The following is a 15,573-nucleotide window of genomic DNA, read 5'->3' on the forward strand; positions in this document are numbered from 1 at the left end:
CGTAAATCAATCCTATAATGATTATACATGCTTTTGAATAACCTACTTACTCTCATTACAAATCTATTTATGTATAACTAAACCTTATAATTGAAGAAGGAAATGGCAACCCACTCTAGTACTCTTGCCTGGAAAATCCTATGGACAGAGGAGCCTGACAGGCTATAGTCCATGGGGCCACAAGAGTTGGACACAACTTAGGGGCTAAAACTAAAACCACCAATCCTTATAGTAACAAATTAGCGCATTACTGATTTTGTTGTTCTCTTCTTTTGGGGTGGGTGGAGCAGGAAGATAATCAGCCAGCTTTCCCCAGAGTGCAGGGCAGCCTTTAGGTGCAGGCGCTATGCTCAACGCACCATCTATGGTGATTTGGGATCAAAGGAAATCAAGTATCTAATGAAGCCAAGATCCAGAAAAGATGCCTGGACTCAAAAGAGGTGGAGGCCCTGCACAAGTCAAAGAAGAAAAACGCACTATCATCTCAGGTTACAGATCCTCTGCGTCATGCTACAGCGTCACAACTTAGGGGAAGAGCTCTTAAAAGAGCAGTAGATTTGTCCCAGCAGTCTGTTAATTAAAGTTCTTACTAACTAGACAAACCACACATACAATTAATTTACATTTTATTAAAATGACATCTATAGAAGCAAAATATCTAAATATGTATTATCTGTTCCACCTATCACGTAAATTGCTCTGTCACAAGTCTAATTCACTTAGCTTATTATTATTACTTGAAATTCAGCTCATTCTGACTAGATTCCTGGGCCAATCTTCTCAAATACTTGTTTTATTATAAATTTCCTTTTATTTAAACAATTGTCAGTTAGTAATAACACAGGATTAAGAGTGGTTAATTAACAACTGGGAAATTATAAGGAAAATATAATTATTGGGTTAGAAAATACAGCACTCAGCAGAGCAAATTTCAAGAGTGAACATACGTACACTTATGTTTCTGAACAGGCTGAATCGCACAGCCCAACACAATGTGAGTCAAAGAAGCAAAAAAAAAGAAGGGAGGGGCCACAAGAGGCAAAGTATTTTATTCTAGTGTCCCCTAAATTGACTGTGGAAGTAAAAAGTTTCTACATTAAAAAAGTTTATATAAATTATATGAACAGTAATTTTCATAAAAGTCAAAATGAAACGTTCTGCATAGGACAAAAGATATGCCTAAGCAACATACCATATTTGCACAAGGCCACTGAATGTCATGGGTACTGCTAACAAATGAAAAAGCTTAAGTCTACGGCAGACTGAGCAAAGATTTCAGTTTGGTATTCTATAACCCCAAGACTATAAACTACTCTTACTATACAAAAGCTCTAATGACATACAGAGTCTTTTGTAGGAACACTTGTGCTTCTGGTTGGCACATTATCTACTCTTTAATATGTGAAAGTAATACAGACAGTTGTGAGAGGTTGTGCAAAACTACTGTATTTACAAAAATGGCACAAAAGTGAATTCAACAGTCGATGCACATGCACACTTCATTCACATCTTCAATGACAAAAGGTATTCTGAACACTATAGAACTGAATAAGAATACTAGCTTCAACAGCAGCTGTTAAGCAATAGAGTCACATAAGTTACACCAGAATGGGCAAATATTGCCCAAGTAAAATTCTATTGTTAAAGCCGAAACAGATTTAAGGCCATTCACGTTCAAGCACAGGATACAAATCTTTTGGAGCCCCATTTATTTGTGTTTGAAATATGTGACCTCTCTTCTAACTTGTGGTCTTAAACTTCTGTTTACAAAACCCAAAAGGAAAATCCAGAAGAAACCAACAGTAGAGGTTATATTAAATAAGAGTAACATACAAAGCTATAATTAAGATGAATTAAAGAAAGCCAACATTTAAACTGCAAAACTTGTTAGTTACTTGTTGGATCCAGCCCTACACTAGGAGTTAGGTAATATATACAATTATTTTCAAGTAGATTACTTTATGTTGCTCTAACATGTTCTTTTCATCAGTGCACTGTTAAACTAATCAAAAACTCTACACATGTATATTCCCTTAAAATAGCAGCACACACTACCGCTACCTGCAAAGCCATCACTCTCAAATGACACAGGGAGTAAAAGGAAATAAAAAGCAGAGGAGTAACATATTAAGGAGAAATAATGGGCATTAGAAGATTCATGCAGTTCAGCTCTTTTTAATCAGCCAGCCAGTTTGCTAGCAACAAGAGATGGTTTCCGTTGAGGAAGGTCCTGTGGAGTGGGAATGTGGTCACCAGTGACCTCTGTCTTATCCGGGGTTGCAGTAGGAAGTTGCTTGTTCTTCATTTTTGCTTTAGCCATGTTGTAATCCCCAGAATCAAAATATTTTTGCTACAAGGGAAAAAAAGAAGAATTCAGACTAGAGTTTAAAAAGTTTTTATGCAATTACATTCATTTAAGATATAAACGTGACTCTATACTGTCAATATAAAATAAGCCTAAAGTTTAGAAAAAAGCAAATATCAATTACATGAAATAGCTATGTCTCTACAGTGAATTCTGTCAGTCAGGCAAGAACACCTTCTTCAGGCTTACTTACATCATTCTAGTTCCAGTATGGAACCCTCAAGATTAACATCAACTTCCAAATCAATCTATTGGGAGTGAACAGCCCTGGACTTAAGAATGGGAGGCAAGCCTTTCATTTACTAATGTAAACACCTAGGTTAAATTCTTATTTAAATGATTTTGGGGAAAAACACACACATACAACTCACTAACTTATATTTGGGATGTGCCACCCACCTTCAATCAAGCTTACAATTATGAAAACTATTCATAGATGCTGGTACTCTGTCAACTAAAATGAACTTTTCTGTAAGGATTTAAACCATTTATTTGAATTTAAGCAGTTCACTAAAATTAAATTTAAGGTTCAAATATAAATGCTAGGGTAATCGAAGAAATAAACTGAATAGAAATTATCACTTAAAATACACAACCCTATTCTATACCACCATTTTTCACCTAAGCCACTAAGTATAACAATCACTCTTTTTAGTTGGAGAGATGAATAGGTGAACACCATACCAGTTTTATCACTGAAATAGAAATTCTGGAGCTAAAGATCAACCTTAATATAGACAATCTACATAAACTGGTGTGTTCCAAAGTAAAAACAGGTGAATTTGCCAGGTTCCGACTTTTCACCTATCGTGTTTGGCTTGCCTTTACTGAACGCCTGCTATACTATACAAGGCACTATGTGAATCATGAAGAGACATAAAAATGGACAACAGCCACCTAAATCCACTATTATACTGTCTTAAATACACAAGATGCTGTGGTTACTCAGAGCCCACAGCATAGGCAAGAAGAATCATCCAGATATGAGATGAGGACCTGGACAAAGGGTGAAAAATATAAATACTCTTTTTGAGATTTCAGAGATAACTCAAGTGGTAAATGGAGGAAATAGGAAATCACAGCTTAGTTTAAGGTTGTTCAGTAGCCTAAAAAAAGATCTCATGAGCTGCCTTCCTCCAGGGACTATTCTTTTATAAGCACCTAACATTAGGCCAAGAGACAAAGAGTAGGAAACTCGGACCAGGAAGATTTGCTGCAGCTTCATTTCTGCATGTTTTAAAATGTGTGTAGTGTGGGGGGCAGGATAAATTGTGAGACTGGGACTGATAATAGTATACACATTACTATAGAATAGATAACTAACAAATAAGAACCTGCTGTATAGCACAAGGAACTTCACTTAATACTCTGTAATGGCCTAAATGGGAAAAAAAAAAAAAAAAAAAATGGATAAGGTATATGTGTAATTCACTTTGCTATACACATGAAACTAACACAGCATTATAAATCAACAATACTCCAATAAAAATTAAAAATATAATAAAATTAATGCAGTGAAAAAAAAAGAATCCCAGAATTTCTGATGTACTATATATTACATTAGTGAGCTACTTAAGAGTTTAGTAGCCTCTAAAGGAGAAAGCAGCCTGCCAAATTTTTTAGAGTCAAAAGCACAAAATGAGAAATTTAACACACAGTGCAAATTTTAGGCAGATTTTCTCCAATGTAGTAAAGTCAGTTTCTAATAATAGCTATTCTAGGTGGCTCAGATGGTAAAGCGTCTGTCTACAATGAGCAAGACCGGGGTTTCGATCCCTGGGTCGGGAAGATCCCTGGAGAAGGAAATGACAGCCCACTCCAGTACTACTGCCTGGAAAATCCCATGGATGGAGTAGGGTGATAGGCTACAGTCCATGGGGTCGCAAAGAGTCAGACACGATTGAGCGATTCCACTTGCACTTATAGTAACCAAAGATTCATCATAAGGGGCTCTCACTTAACTGATCAGGCTACTTTGCTTGAGATAAAGGAATTAAATTTATGTAGTATGGCTAGAAAAAAACTAAAATCGATCGAAGTTTCTCATATGGGAAAAGAAACAGTTCAAGATGACAACATCACATGTCTTTAACAATTTTTAAATTTTGCTTTTAAGTGGGGGAAAAAAACCCCAACATATTCTGTATCATCTTACTTTTTAAGAGTCTTCTCCCACTCCCAATTTAAGGGCCATACTTACAACCATATTTATAACTGCACTGACATGAATGGATCACCTAAGTGATAGTATTTATTTAAGGTCATGTTTCTTAAAATTGGATCCTCAGTTTTTTGGGACCTCACAAACTCCACAAACATAAAAAACATGGGACAGACTGCTGCTTGATATCCCTCACATCTCATATTGTTTAAAGCCTAAAAATAGGTATCTGAGTAACACGGAGTACGTAAAACAGAAAGAAACTTAATATAAATGATATGCAACTGACCTTCTCGAATGAGTGAGAAACTGGTTAAAGATACTAAGACAATCTGCAAGTTTGCTATTGCAACAGAAGAAAACTAAAATCATGTGACCAGATATTTTCTGAAAAATAAAAATCTTTTAACATAGTAAGAAATGATATAGTTGAATATAAGATTTGACTTCTCTAAAAGTGCTTATTCACTGACATTTTGGTAAAATACAAAATTTTTCTAGAGCTCCCTTCTCAAATTCTACATAATTATTTCTTGATTTAAGTGGCATTTTCTTACTGACAACTATTTACATCTATAACATCAACTCCAAGATACAATGTATATAAATTCTAACTTGAAAATACTGAAAAGTCATAAATAGTTGAAGCTAGAGAAAAATGACAAAGACAACAGCCTGAACGTTGGAAGAAAGCTTGTTGGTATAAGCTGTGTTGAAAATTAGCAAAGGAAAATAAAGCTTCCTAAACACTAATTACCAGTTAAACCCTAAATTCAAATAGTAATTTAACAATCAAAGATTATTATATAATTCATATTAAAACCACATCTGGTGGTATCATTTCACAATGAGACTTGGCACAAATACATTTTACAAAGAATGTAGAATATGTCTCCCATTCTGCTTTTTTCTAGGTATCCCCTGTATTATGGTCTTTATAATTATACTTTTTAAAATTACAGTTAAAGCTACTAATACAAAGAAATAATTGTTCTAATTTACATTTCATTGATTTTTATCCTGTATAAACATTTTTTTCTGTGTTTTAATAATAATACTTCCTCTGTTAAAATCCTTTATCTAGGGCATCTTAATGTTTTCCTTGTATATTTGAAAAACTATTTTATGCGTTACAAATACTATTATTTTTGTAATGATTTTCCCATCAAATTGCTTTTCACAGAACAAGGATTTTATTTTTAAATTGTTATAATTCTTCCTTGTCATCCTATTTTTCAAAGCTGTGAATAGCATTCTTTCATGCTATATAAAAATGCCACTCTATATTTTGCCACTTTTAAAATTTTCTTTTCGTAGAAAGGCAATTAGTGTGTGGTATCACTTATATGTAGAATTAAAATCATCAAACTCACAGAGAACAGAGTAGAACAGTGGTTGCCAGGGGATGAATGGTAGGGGAAATAACTGTTAATGGGTGCAAACTTTTAATTATAAGATGAGTAAGTTCCAGGGATCTAAAAAATGGACAGCATGGTCACTCCAGTTAACAATACTGGATTATATACTTAAGTAGAGCTTTAATGTTCTCACCGTAACAAGAAGAAAATGGTAATTACGTGAGGTGAAAGATGTTAGTTAACCTCACTATGTTACATATTTCATGGTATGTACATGTATCAAATTATCACACTACGCCTTTAACTTACATAATGTTACGTATCAATTATAACTCAATAAAGCCAGAAAAAATATTCTCTTGAAATTTGATTTGAGAAAATAATCCACATATAACTAGAGTCAACATGTAAGTGCACACACACATATCTGGTAGTAAGGTACAGAGGTATAAATACAGACACCTATTCCACAGCCTCTTTCAGCACAGAGTTCACAGGGTGTAAACAGCTGAAGATTTACATATGAGAACTTACCCCTTTCTGCAATCGTTTCCTTAAAATCGGAACCTCCAGGCTTTTGTCCCAGATGAGGATACCTTGCTTTTAATTTTGCTTCTTCAGCTTTCTCTGGACTAGTCACTTTATCTTCCATTTCCTGAAATAATTTTAAATAAATTACTTCTGTATTACAATTCAGTTATATTAGATAATTCCACCTTTTAAATACCTGGATTCTGACTTTTGTTGTCGAATGCCAAATAATGCAGCATCTGACTAAGAAACCAAGCACAGAGGCTTTAAAAATCTGCCTTGTTTTTCAAATGATCCATGTGATAGTTCTATTATAGCTGTGATGCACCCCACACACTGGATAAAAATACCAAGATAGCTCAGCTCTGAAGTCTTGCTTGCCATTACTTTCGAGTCATGTATAATACATTTATAGTTATTCACCTTCTATGGAATGCAGCAGCTCTCTGCCCATATTTAGAGAACTACCTTAATAATGTTAAAATGAAAAAAATCTTTTTGATCTGTTTATTCAAAATCATGTTTAATTGGAAGCTCTGAGATTCTTTAATAGAAATTAATAGCAGCTTACTTATCTGATACATTTTCCTTGAATCACTCAATGCATAAGACTCTGTTATTTTTAAAGGAGAGAAACACCATCTGTCAATCTTTAGATTCTATTGCCTAATTTCTCCCCATATTTAATGGCAAACACTGTTCATGCCAAAGATCCTATTCTTTAATGTACTGAAAATACGTTTTCTGTTCAAGGACTATCAATATTTTAAAGACCATTCACTTTTAACACTAGTCAAGATATAGCCCTCTTTCTTCCCAAGAATGATACATTTGTTGTTTGTTTTTGGCCATGCCACACAGCATGTGGAATCTTAGTTCCCCACGAGGGATAAAACCCTCGACCCCTGGGGTGGAACCATGAAGTCTTAATCACTGGACTGTTGGGGCAATCCCCTGAAATGGTATTTTACAGGAAAGCAGTGTCTACCACTTCATGGCAAGTAGTGCAGAAGAAAGAATGAACAAAAATAGCACTGCCAAGATAGGGGAGGCTCAAGGCACACTTTCTAGCTAATGGATCATTTCTGCACACCAGCTCAGCAAAATCACACACCTCTGTATATCTTGATTCTTCTAGGCTATTTATGAAGTCAAAAAGCAGAAAAGCTATCCATAAATATGCCAAGCCTACTGATCTTAGAAAGCAGCAAGTAATCATATTAATCTAGGAACTGAAGAAACAACTTCATGTAATTTTTGCATATATCTTCCTTAAAAGTATATTCATATGTTTTATAATCAACTTTATAGATTGTCAATATTTTTTTTCACCTGTGAAAACTTCCTCATGCACTGTTACCTCTTCTCATTTTTAGTCTTGGAGGATTTTGAGAATACAGATGCTGCTGTCAAATATATCCTTTCTCTGGGGCTTCTTTTATGTGTATGCTTCCTTCTGTTTCAAGTGTTCTATTCTCTAGAAGCTGCCATTTCATGCATCTACATGCTTTGATTTTCATTCTTTTTACAGAGGTCACATCATTCATTCACTTGATGTATGTGTGCCCAGCCAGAGACTCAAAATAGTATCAGTGATTCTGCCAGTCATTCTCTTCAAAAAGGGTAGCTCAAGTGTGAGATGTGTGATGTAAACCTGCTATTCCCATGAGTCTCAATCCCAGAGTATGTCTCTTTCAGAGTGTAAGCATATCAACATACTGTTTATCATTCTAGTGTTTCAAAACTCAGCCCATACAAAAGGAGTCAACTACCTCAGCTGGCAATCAGCTGAAGAACCAGCTCAGTCATCTGTTTAAACACTAGACAAAAAGTGACTATCACTTGACCTGAAAATTGACGTGGGGCTGTCTTCAATGTGATCATGACTCTACCAGTGTTATATAACGGTGATTTTAGTTATATGGATTTTTGCCTTATCATCAGATAAGCTGGAGACATTAAGTAAGTATAACAGAGTAGTCACCACAGAGGCTTCACTTTGCTATTATGGCCCCAAGGTATTCATAGTGGTTAATTTAGAAGTGGACTTGGGAGGGACCTACTCTAGGGTTCCACTGTACAATGGCTTTTTAGATAGGTTGAAGCTAAATTTGGAAACTGGTTGAAAAGGACTCCAACCTGATTACAGCCCGAGCACCTTCAAATTAAAGGATGTTAACAGAATCCTACATTTCCACTAAAACCATCCAGCTTTCTTGGGCCTGGGAAATGAGAGCTCTCCACTTCTTTATCAGTTCTCTATATCTAAGAAATAGTCTTTAATTTTCCCTAGTTTCCCACGTGTATTCAGGTTTCCCCGTTTTATACACACAGGAAAAAAGTTGTACACAATATGCCATTTTATCTGGCATTCCCATACTTTAATAAGAATACATTTATGCATATACTTACATATAATATCCAATTAAATGAAACAGCTCAATTAAGTTGAAACAGTTAACAGTTTACTATTGAAAAATACTTTGGGGAAAATAGCACCTACAGCTCAAAATATTTAGATTTACAATTAATCTGTAATGTGTCCTAGAAAAACAAAGCAATTCTTGAACTTTCTTTCCCAACATACAGCACAAGGGCAAGTGCCTGCTAGCTGCAACTTTGTGGTTGGATTCAGAATTTTAGCTACATTTAATACCAAGAAGGTGCAAGATGTGACCAAAGTTACATTTTTAAAATGCAGTCAATACCAATCCAAACATCTACAATACTTTTAAAGGATCATACAGAAACATTCTTAAACCTTTGGCAGATGTAGACAGTTTCAGGGCTTATTAATAAGCAAGTTCAAATGCTTGGGTGTTCACCAACGTTTTGACATAGGTCCAGACTTGCTTGTGGAGAATTAAGAACACATCTGGTAGTGGACTGTATCCATGGACACTGAGCCCACACTTACCCTTCTCTAAACACTCTTCTGAATCACAACAGAAGCCTGAAAGCACATTTCCCAGACCGAATTCCTTTAAGAGTCTGTCAGTGGAACCTATATCAGATTAAAAGGCATTTTCTTCCTGGTGATGCCACACACATGCAGACAGCAGCAGCTCCTGTGTGTTCTGCAGAAGGGCATTAAGCTCACGATCAGGAGCTATGGTAGCCGCTACATGAGATGCGGGCTCAAGGACACTGGGTTCAGAATAGTGCTCACTCTCACAGGGTCAAAAGTTTTTTGTAATTCCTCACTTCTGGAAACATCATTTTCCCCTCTTTTGCAACTCTAACCTTGTAACCTAATCCCCTAAACCATATCCCTTTCTGTTTGATATACCCTCAGTGATTTCTGTTCTCCAGAGGACACTAACTGATAAAAAATCAGGTAAAATGAGCAATTTATTGAAATATTTCCTACAAAGTACTTACATAATATAAGACAGGAAATAATGCAAAGTATAGAAGAATGTATGTAAATTGCCAATTATACCAAGTATGTATGGTAAACTGCCAAGTAAAATTAAGGCAATAAAACTGTTGTATAACTTTTGCTACTACTATTACCAAAAAAAAGGTCACCTTGCCTCCAGGATGGTCCTGGCAGAATTGTGGGTGACTGGGGTGTACACAGGGGTAACGAGGAGAAGTGACCTGAGAGCCTACTCCAGATGCCTGACTTTGATTCCTATAAAACCCCATCAATATCTGGAGCCTGGAGATGTCTGATGTGAATACTTCATTTCACAGTGATTTAAAATACAAAAAGCTGTAATAGATATTAAAAGAGTTGGGGCAATTTATCCTTACAATCATATTAAAAAATACAAAAGACAAAATTTGGTGTGATTGCATTTCTAGACATCCTTCAAAGGAATTTTTGAGCATTTATTCCAGCTAGAATGAAAATACATCCCTCAAAAACTTTGAGATAAACAAGGAAATATCAAACAAACTGGTATATATGCATGTATACTGAGTCAGTTTTCTAATTTTCCCTAGCTTTATTGAGATATAATTAACGGATTCATTTTTCTGATTTTAAGAGCTTAATATGTGAGGCTAAAAAAGGACAGAGTAAAAAAATATATGTTTTTAAAGTATTCTGTGTCTCATTTAGAAAAAGATTTATGATACTAATTTTACAATTTGTTTAGTTAAGGATGCTTGATAAAATTTCAGGGGGAATAAATTTAATAACAGAACTGAAGTATAAAACTTCCAAACTAACAGTGGGGGTAAAATGGAAGAAGAAAATCAATCAATTGACAAAAAGAGGGGAGGACAAGAAAGGAGAAAAAAGGCCAAAAAGCTTTATTAGGGATACAGAGGATCTAATGTTCATGCCTCTAATTTCAAAAAAGCATCAAAATATATAAATCAGTCAGATGATAGGGAGCAAATGACAAGACTATCAGCATAGGAAATTTCCACACCTCTTCCTCATACAGATAGGTGAGAAAGACAAAGCAGTCAAGGTACAGACCACAATCCAACTACAATTCAGAAGTTAAAAGTCAATTATTTCAAAATTATTTCCCTGTCATTTTGAAACTAAAATACATTACTAAATAATTCATGGTTTAAAAAGGAATAATAGGAATATAACAAATACTCGGAGCTCACTGATACTAAAAATTCTACACATACCCAAGTTGCAAAATACAAGTGTCTAAGGACTTAAAGAAAACTAAAACTCAATGAGCTAGGTCTAACTTAAGAAGTTAAGACAAAGAACGGAACCCAAAGAAAACAGGAGAAAATAAAAAACAGAAATTAATGAAATACAGATACAACAAAAAGAATCAACAGAGAGGAAATGACAAGCTTAACCAAGAAGAAAGTATTCTTAAAAATTCAAATCTGGTTTCAAAACTTTACTCTCCAGGAAGCCTTTGTGCGTCACAGAAATTTTACTACTCTAAAGAAACAGACACTAGAATGAGTGACTGCATTTATCTAAGTAGTTTCTATATGCTGATAACAGCTTTGGGGGGAGGGGCAGAAGAAGCATCATTAGAATTTTGAAACTTCCATTCTAACCTATGAACTAGGAAAGAGAAATCCAGGATATCGCAACAGATAAATGCTTATGATGTACAAAAAAACAAAAATTTAAGAACAATATTTTAAGTGATAGTTAAGTCTCTTGACAAGTAACATATGCCCCCAAATAATCCTTGTCATAACACTCTACAACTCACACAGAGCCTAACATTTACTAATGTGAGGCACTTACATTTTTGTGAACTATTCCATTGAAATACTTTAGCTATCCTTTTTATAAGTAGCAGGGGCATAAGGTATAAACACACAAACATATGTACACACAAACATATATTCAAATAATTAAGGATTATTTTATTGTCTGCCATGGAACTGACAGCAAGTTTGAATGATTATTACCACTCTTTGGCCCTGAGCAGGGAAGTTACATAGCAACATCAGCAAATAAAAATCTGACCACTTTGAACAAATTCTTTATCTGCTCAACAGTATGTTCACTGATGCACTGATTAATGAAAGCCAACAAAGCCTTTGGTATACTGTCAGGAAGGTACTAATACTGTTATCAACCTCTATGGAAAAACTCTGGAGTTCTACCAAGTCATTGCTGCTTGCCCAGTGCCTGGTATTTATTTAATGGATGCCCAATAAAAGTCTACTGAATGAACAAATACAATATATTCCAAATGGTTTTTAGAAGTTAAGAAACTTTTCAAAACTTTTCTGAGATTTACCTCTAGATTGCTAAGAATTAATGGCTGTACACAAACCAGAGTAGCAGGCTGTGCTCCTAACTGAATGTATCTTGAGCCTTTTGCTTACCAAAGGTACTGTCAAAAACAGTCTCAGAAAACACCAATATTAACCAGTTTTTTAAAAACTTGGAAAATGGGAAGGCAATTTATATTCACTCTTTACTGATGACATAATGAAATAATTTAAACAATATTTCTCTTCCTCTTTCACCACTCACAAAAGCACCACGCATGCCTTTTATTTATTTTGGCCACACTGCTCGACATGCAGGATGATTCCTGGACCGGGGACTGAACCTGGGCCTCCACTGTGAAAGCTCGGAATCCTAACCACTAATCCACCAGGAACTCCCTGGTTTTCTTTAAAATTAACAGTAATCTTTTTTTTTTGGCCACAAGGCAGGTGGAATCTTAGATCCCTGACTAGGGATCAAACCCACACCCCCAGCATTGGAATTGGGCAGTCTTAACCACTGGACTGCCAGGGAAGTCGCCCAGCATACCTTTTAAACTGTCAAAAATATTTGAGTTAGCCTTTTCCAAGACATCTTACTAACTTAACTTGATGAATATTATAATAGAAACTGTTTTCTAGAGAATCTGCTATTAAGATCTTCTTTTAAAAAATTAAAAGCCACCGTGTGTGTACATGCTAAGTCACTCCAGTTGTCTCAGACTCTGTGCAACCCTATGAACTACAGCCTGCCAGGCTCCTCTGTCCATGGGATTCTTCAGGCAAGAATACTGGAGTGGGTTGTCATGCTCTGATCCTGTGGATCTTTCCAACCTAGGGATCGAACCCTTGTCTCTTAGGTCTCCTGCAGTGGCAGGTGGGTCCTTTACCACTAGAGCCACCTGGGAAGCCCTAAAAGCCACTATATATATACACACATACATATATATATATATGAAGATCTATATATAAAACATTCCTCTACTTTCATTCAGATTTAACTGGGTCTAAGCTAAGGTTTTTTACATTACCATGGTCTAGCCTCTCTTTTTTTTAACTGCAGTACTAGCAGTGCCATTTGTACAGTCATAGTGCTTTGACAATGTGTTCAACCGGAAAGTGTGGAAAAAAATTTATTTAACCAACATTTTCAGAACAATGCCAGATGCTATGCTAGGGGGCATGGGAGAAAAGTTAAATAAAGGAGGGGCCCAAGCTTAAGATGCTCACTACAGAATTACCTGTTTTAAATCTCCACATGCCCCTTCTTACCCCCAGGATCAGACTGCATGCCTGTCTCAGCTTAGTGTTACTCAAAAGTGGATGACTGATGGATCCATGAGGTCTCTGCTAGTATGTTTTGATTTCACATCACTGATAATGTAAAGAACAATATAAGCATATTCTAGGGTATCTGAATCGCCATCTTACATTTAAGCACCTCTGTGGTGCTTTGTCAGAGCTTTCATTTACAACTCCATTTGTCCAGGATAATGAAAAAAGAATAGAGCTGAATTTAAAATGTAAATGAGGTACCTAAGACCACACAGCCTACTCTTACAAAAGGAGAATTGAGGGATCATATGGTCCAAGGGAGTGTTAACTTGCCAAACTCAAAAATCTCCTGCACTTTAACAACTGCTACCATATTCTCCATATACTAGAAATTCAGTTTCAGCAAAAACAACATGCCACACTGAATTAATAATTCAAATTAGATAGTGACTCCATGCCAGGCTCATCTCTTGATTTTAATTTTTCAGAGGCAATAGGCTAACATACCATAAAACTATAAAAATATTTTAGCTGACTTACTCTGGCTTTAATTGAAAGGTCATTTGGGTACACAGACAATAATCTAATTTTTTTTAGGTCATCTAACTATTCTTCCAAAGAGAAGAAACAGGTGATTTGGCCCACAGGAGCACAGAAGTGACTGTGCACATTCTCCTGTTTAGGGACGGGACCCATGCTACGGGCACTTAACATCTACAGCCAAACCTTAATTCAAGAAGAGACACTATTATATTACTAACACATTGGCGTTAGTGACAACAGCCCTAAAAACGAGGACCTGAATTAAAATTTTAATGTAGACACAAAAAGAAAACATTCAGGATAGCCTTAATCTTGTTAAGAGACATAATATTAGGCTGTCCCAAGTGAATCAAGACTCCACGCTTTAACAACATACTAGCAAATCTCATAAAGGAAAATTACATAGCACATTACTGTACATCAGCAGTTGAAAATGGGGTTGATTTAGTGTTTAAGACAAGACATCAGGGATATGGCTTGACCATTTTATTTGGATTCCTAAATCCTAAAGAAATAATGAACACCATGATAAATGATCGCAATCTTATGATATATATACTTCTCTTTATTTTCCCCCTAAGTTCAATTTTTATCAAAGTGTGAAAAATACCCAACAAAGTTTTCATTGGACTATTCTCGAATAAAGTAGTGACTTGGCCTATTATTTACGCTGTCTTTTTTCCTCCAGTTACTTTACAAGTAATATCATAACAAAACCATCCAATTCAGGAAAAGTTAATATGGTAAAGAACATATGGAATGGGTTTAGAACACTAATCAAATTTCCAGCCTGATTAGGGGCATGGCTGTAACCTTAAGCAGAAGTCCTTACAAAATGCAAGTATTAGACCAAATCCTATTTATGATAATGCCCTCTGATTCTTTAAACAATTACGGTGGAAGAAGCAAGCGCTAGCCTATACAAATATAAAGCCTTTATGTTCGTAATTTGAATCACACAGATCCGTGGCACATTTCTCTACACCAGCAAGATATTACAAGTGAATTTACAAAATGTCCCCATGTTTCCACACAAAAAAAGTGATCAATTAAATTGGTTAAAAAGAAAAAAATAAATTCCAATTTTTAGTCATATGCGAATCCCACTGGCTCACATTTCTAACCACACGTTGCGCCAAAAGCACTAAGTTACCCAGCGCATTTAAGCCTCACAACAGTATCAAGCAAGGACTTACTATTATTTTACAGATGAGGAGACTAAAGCCAGAAGAGTTCAGCAACTGACCAAGGTTACATGGCCAACGATGACTGGATCTTAAATTCCAACCTAGGTCTAAGTCACCGCCCAAACAGGAGATACCGCCTTTGAAGTGAAGAGCACGCAGACAATACAAGTAGTTGAAGTTAGTTATTCGAGGGAAAAACAAGGGTTCCTAGGTCAGCAGCCCATGGGAAACCTTAGGCTCCACAAGGTTCAAGGCTCTAATGAAAAGATGGGTGGTTAAAGAAAACCCCGAGACACCGAGGCGTCAAAAGGCACATTCCAAACGCGGACAATACTCAATTCGGCACCAGGCCAGCTAACTACCCGAGCTCCTGCGGACCGCCGACTAGGGAGTGCCGGGCCTGCCCAGGGGAGGGGCAGAGCGGGGCCACCCGCTCTGCACCGGCGCCGGGCTGGCTTCGGCCGCGCCCCTCGGCTCCAGGCGGGACCA

General features: G+C 36.1%; 1 protein-coding gene across 1 annotated transcript; it reads right to left on the bottom strand.

Annotated features, from left to right (window-relative positions):
- On the bottom strand, nucleotides 1-15,441 carry ARPP19 (cAMP-regulated phosphoprotein, 19kDa). Its single transcript, XM_010836752.1, is given in 4 exon segments — nucleotides 1-2,350; nucleotides 6,419-6,440; nucleotides 6,442-6,539; nucleotides 15,094-15,441. Coding segments are annotated over 3 exon segments (288 nt in total). The 5' UTR covers nucleotides 6,537-6,539; nucleotides 15,094-15,441; the 3' UTR covers nucleotides 1-2,179.
- Nucleotides 15,442-15,573: the final 132 nt, after the last annotated feature.

This window comes from Bison bison, unplaced genomic scaffold (assembly GCF_000754665.1).
Source record: "Bison bison bison isolate TAMUID 2011002044 unplaced genomic scaffold, Bison_UMD1.0 scf7180017864066, whole genome shotgun sequence".
Taxonomy (NCBI): domain Eukaryota; kingdom Metazoa; phylum Chordata; class Mammalia; order Artiodactyla; family Bovidae; genus Bison; species Bison bison.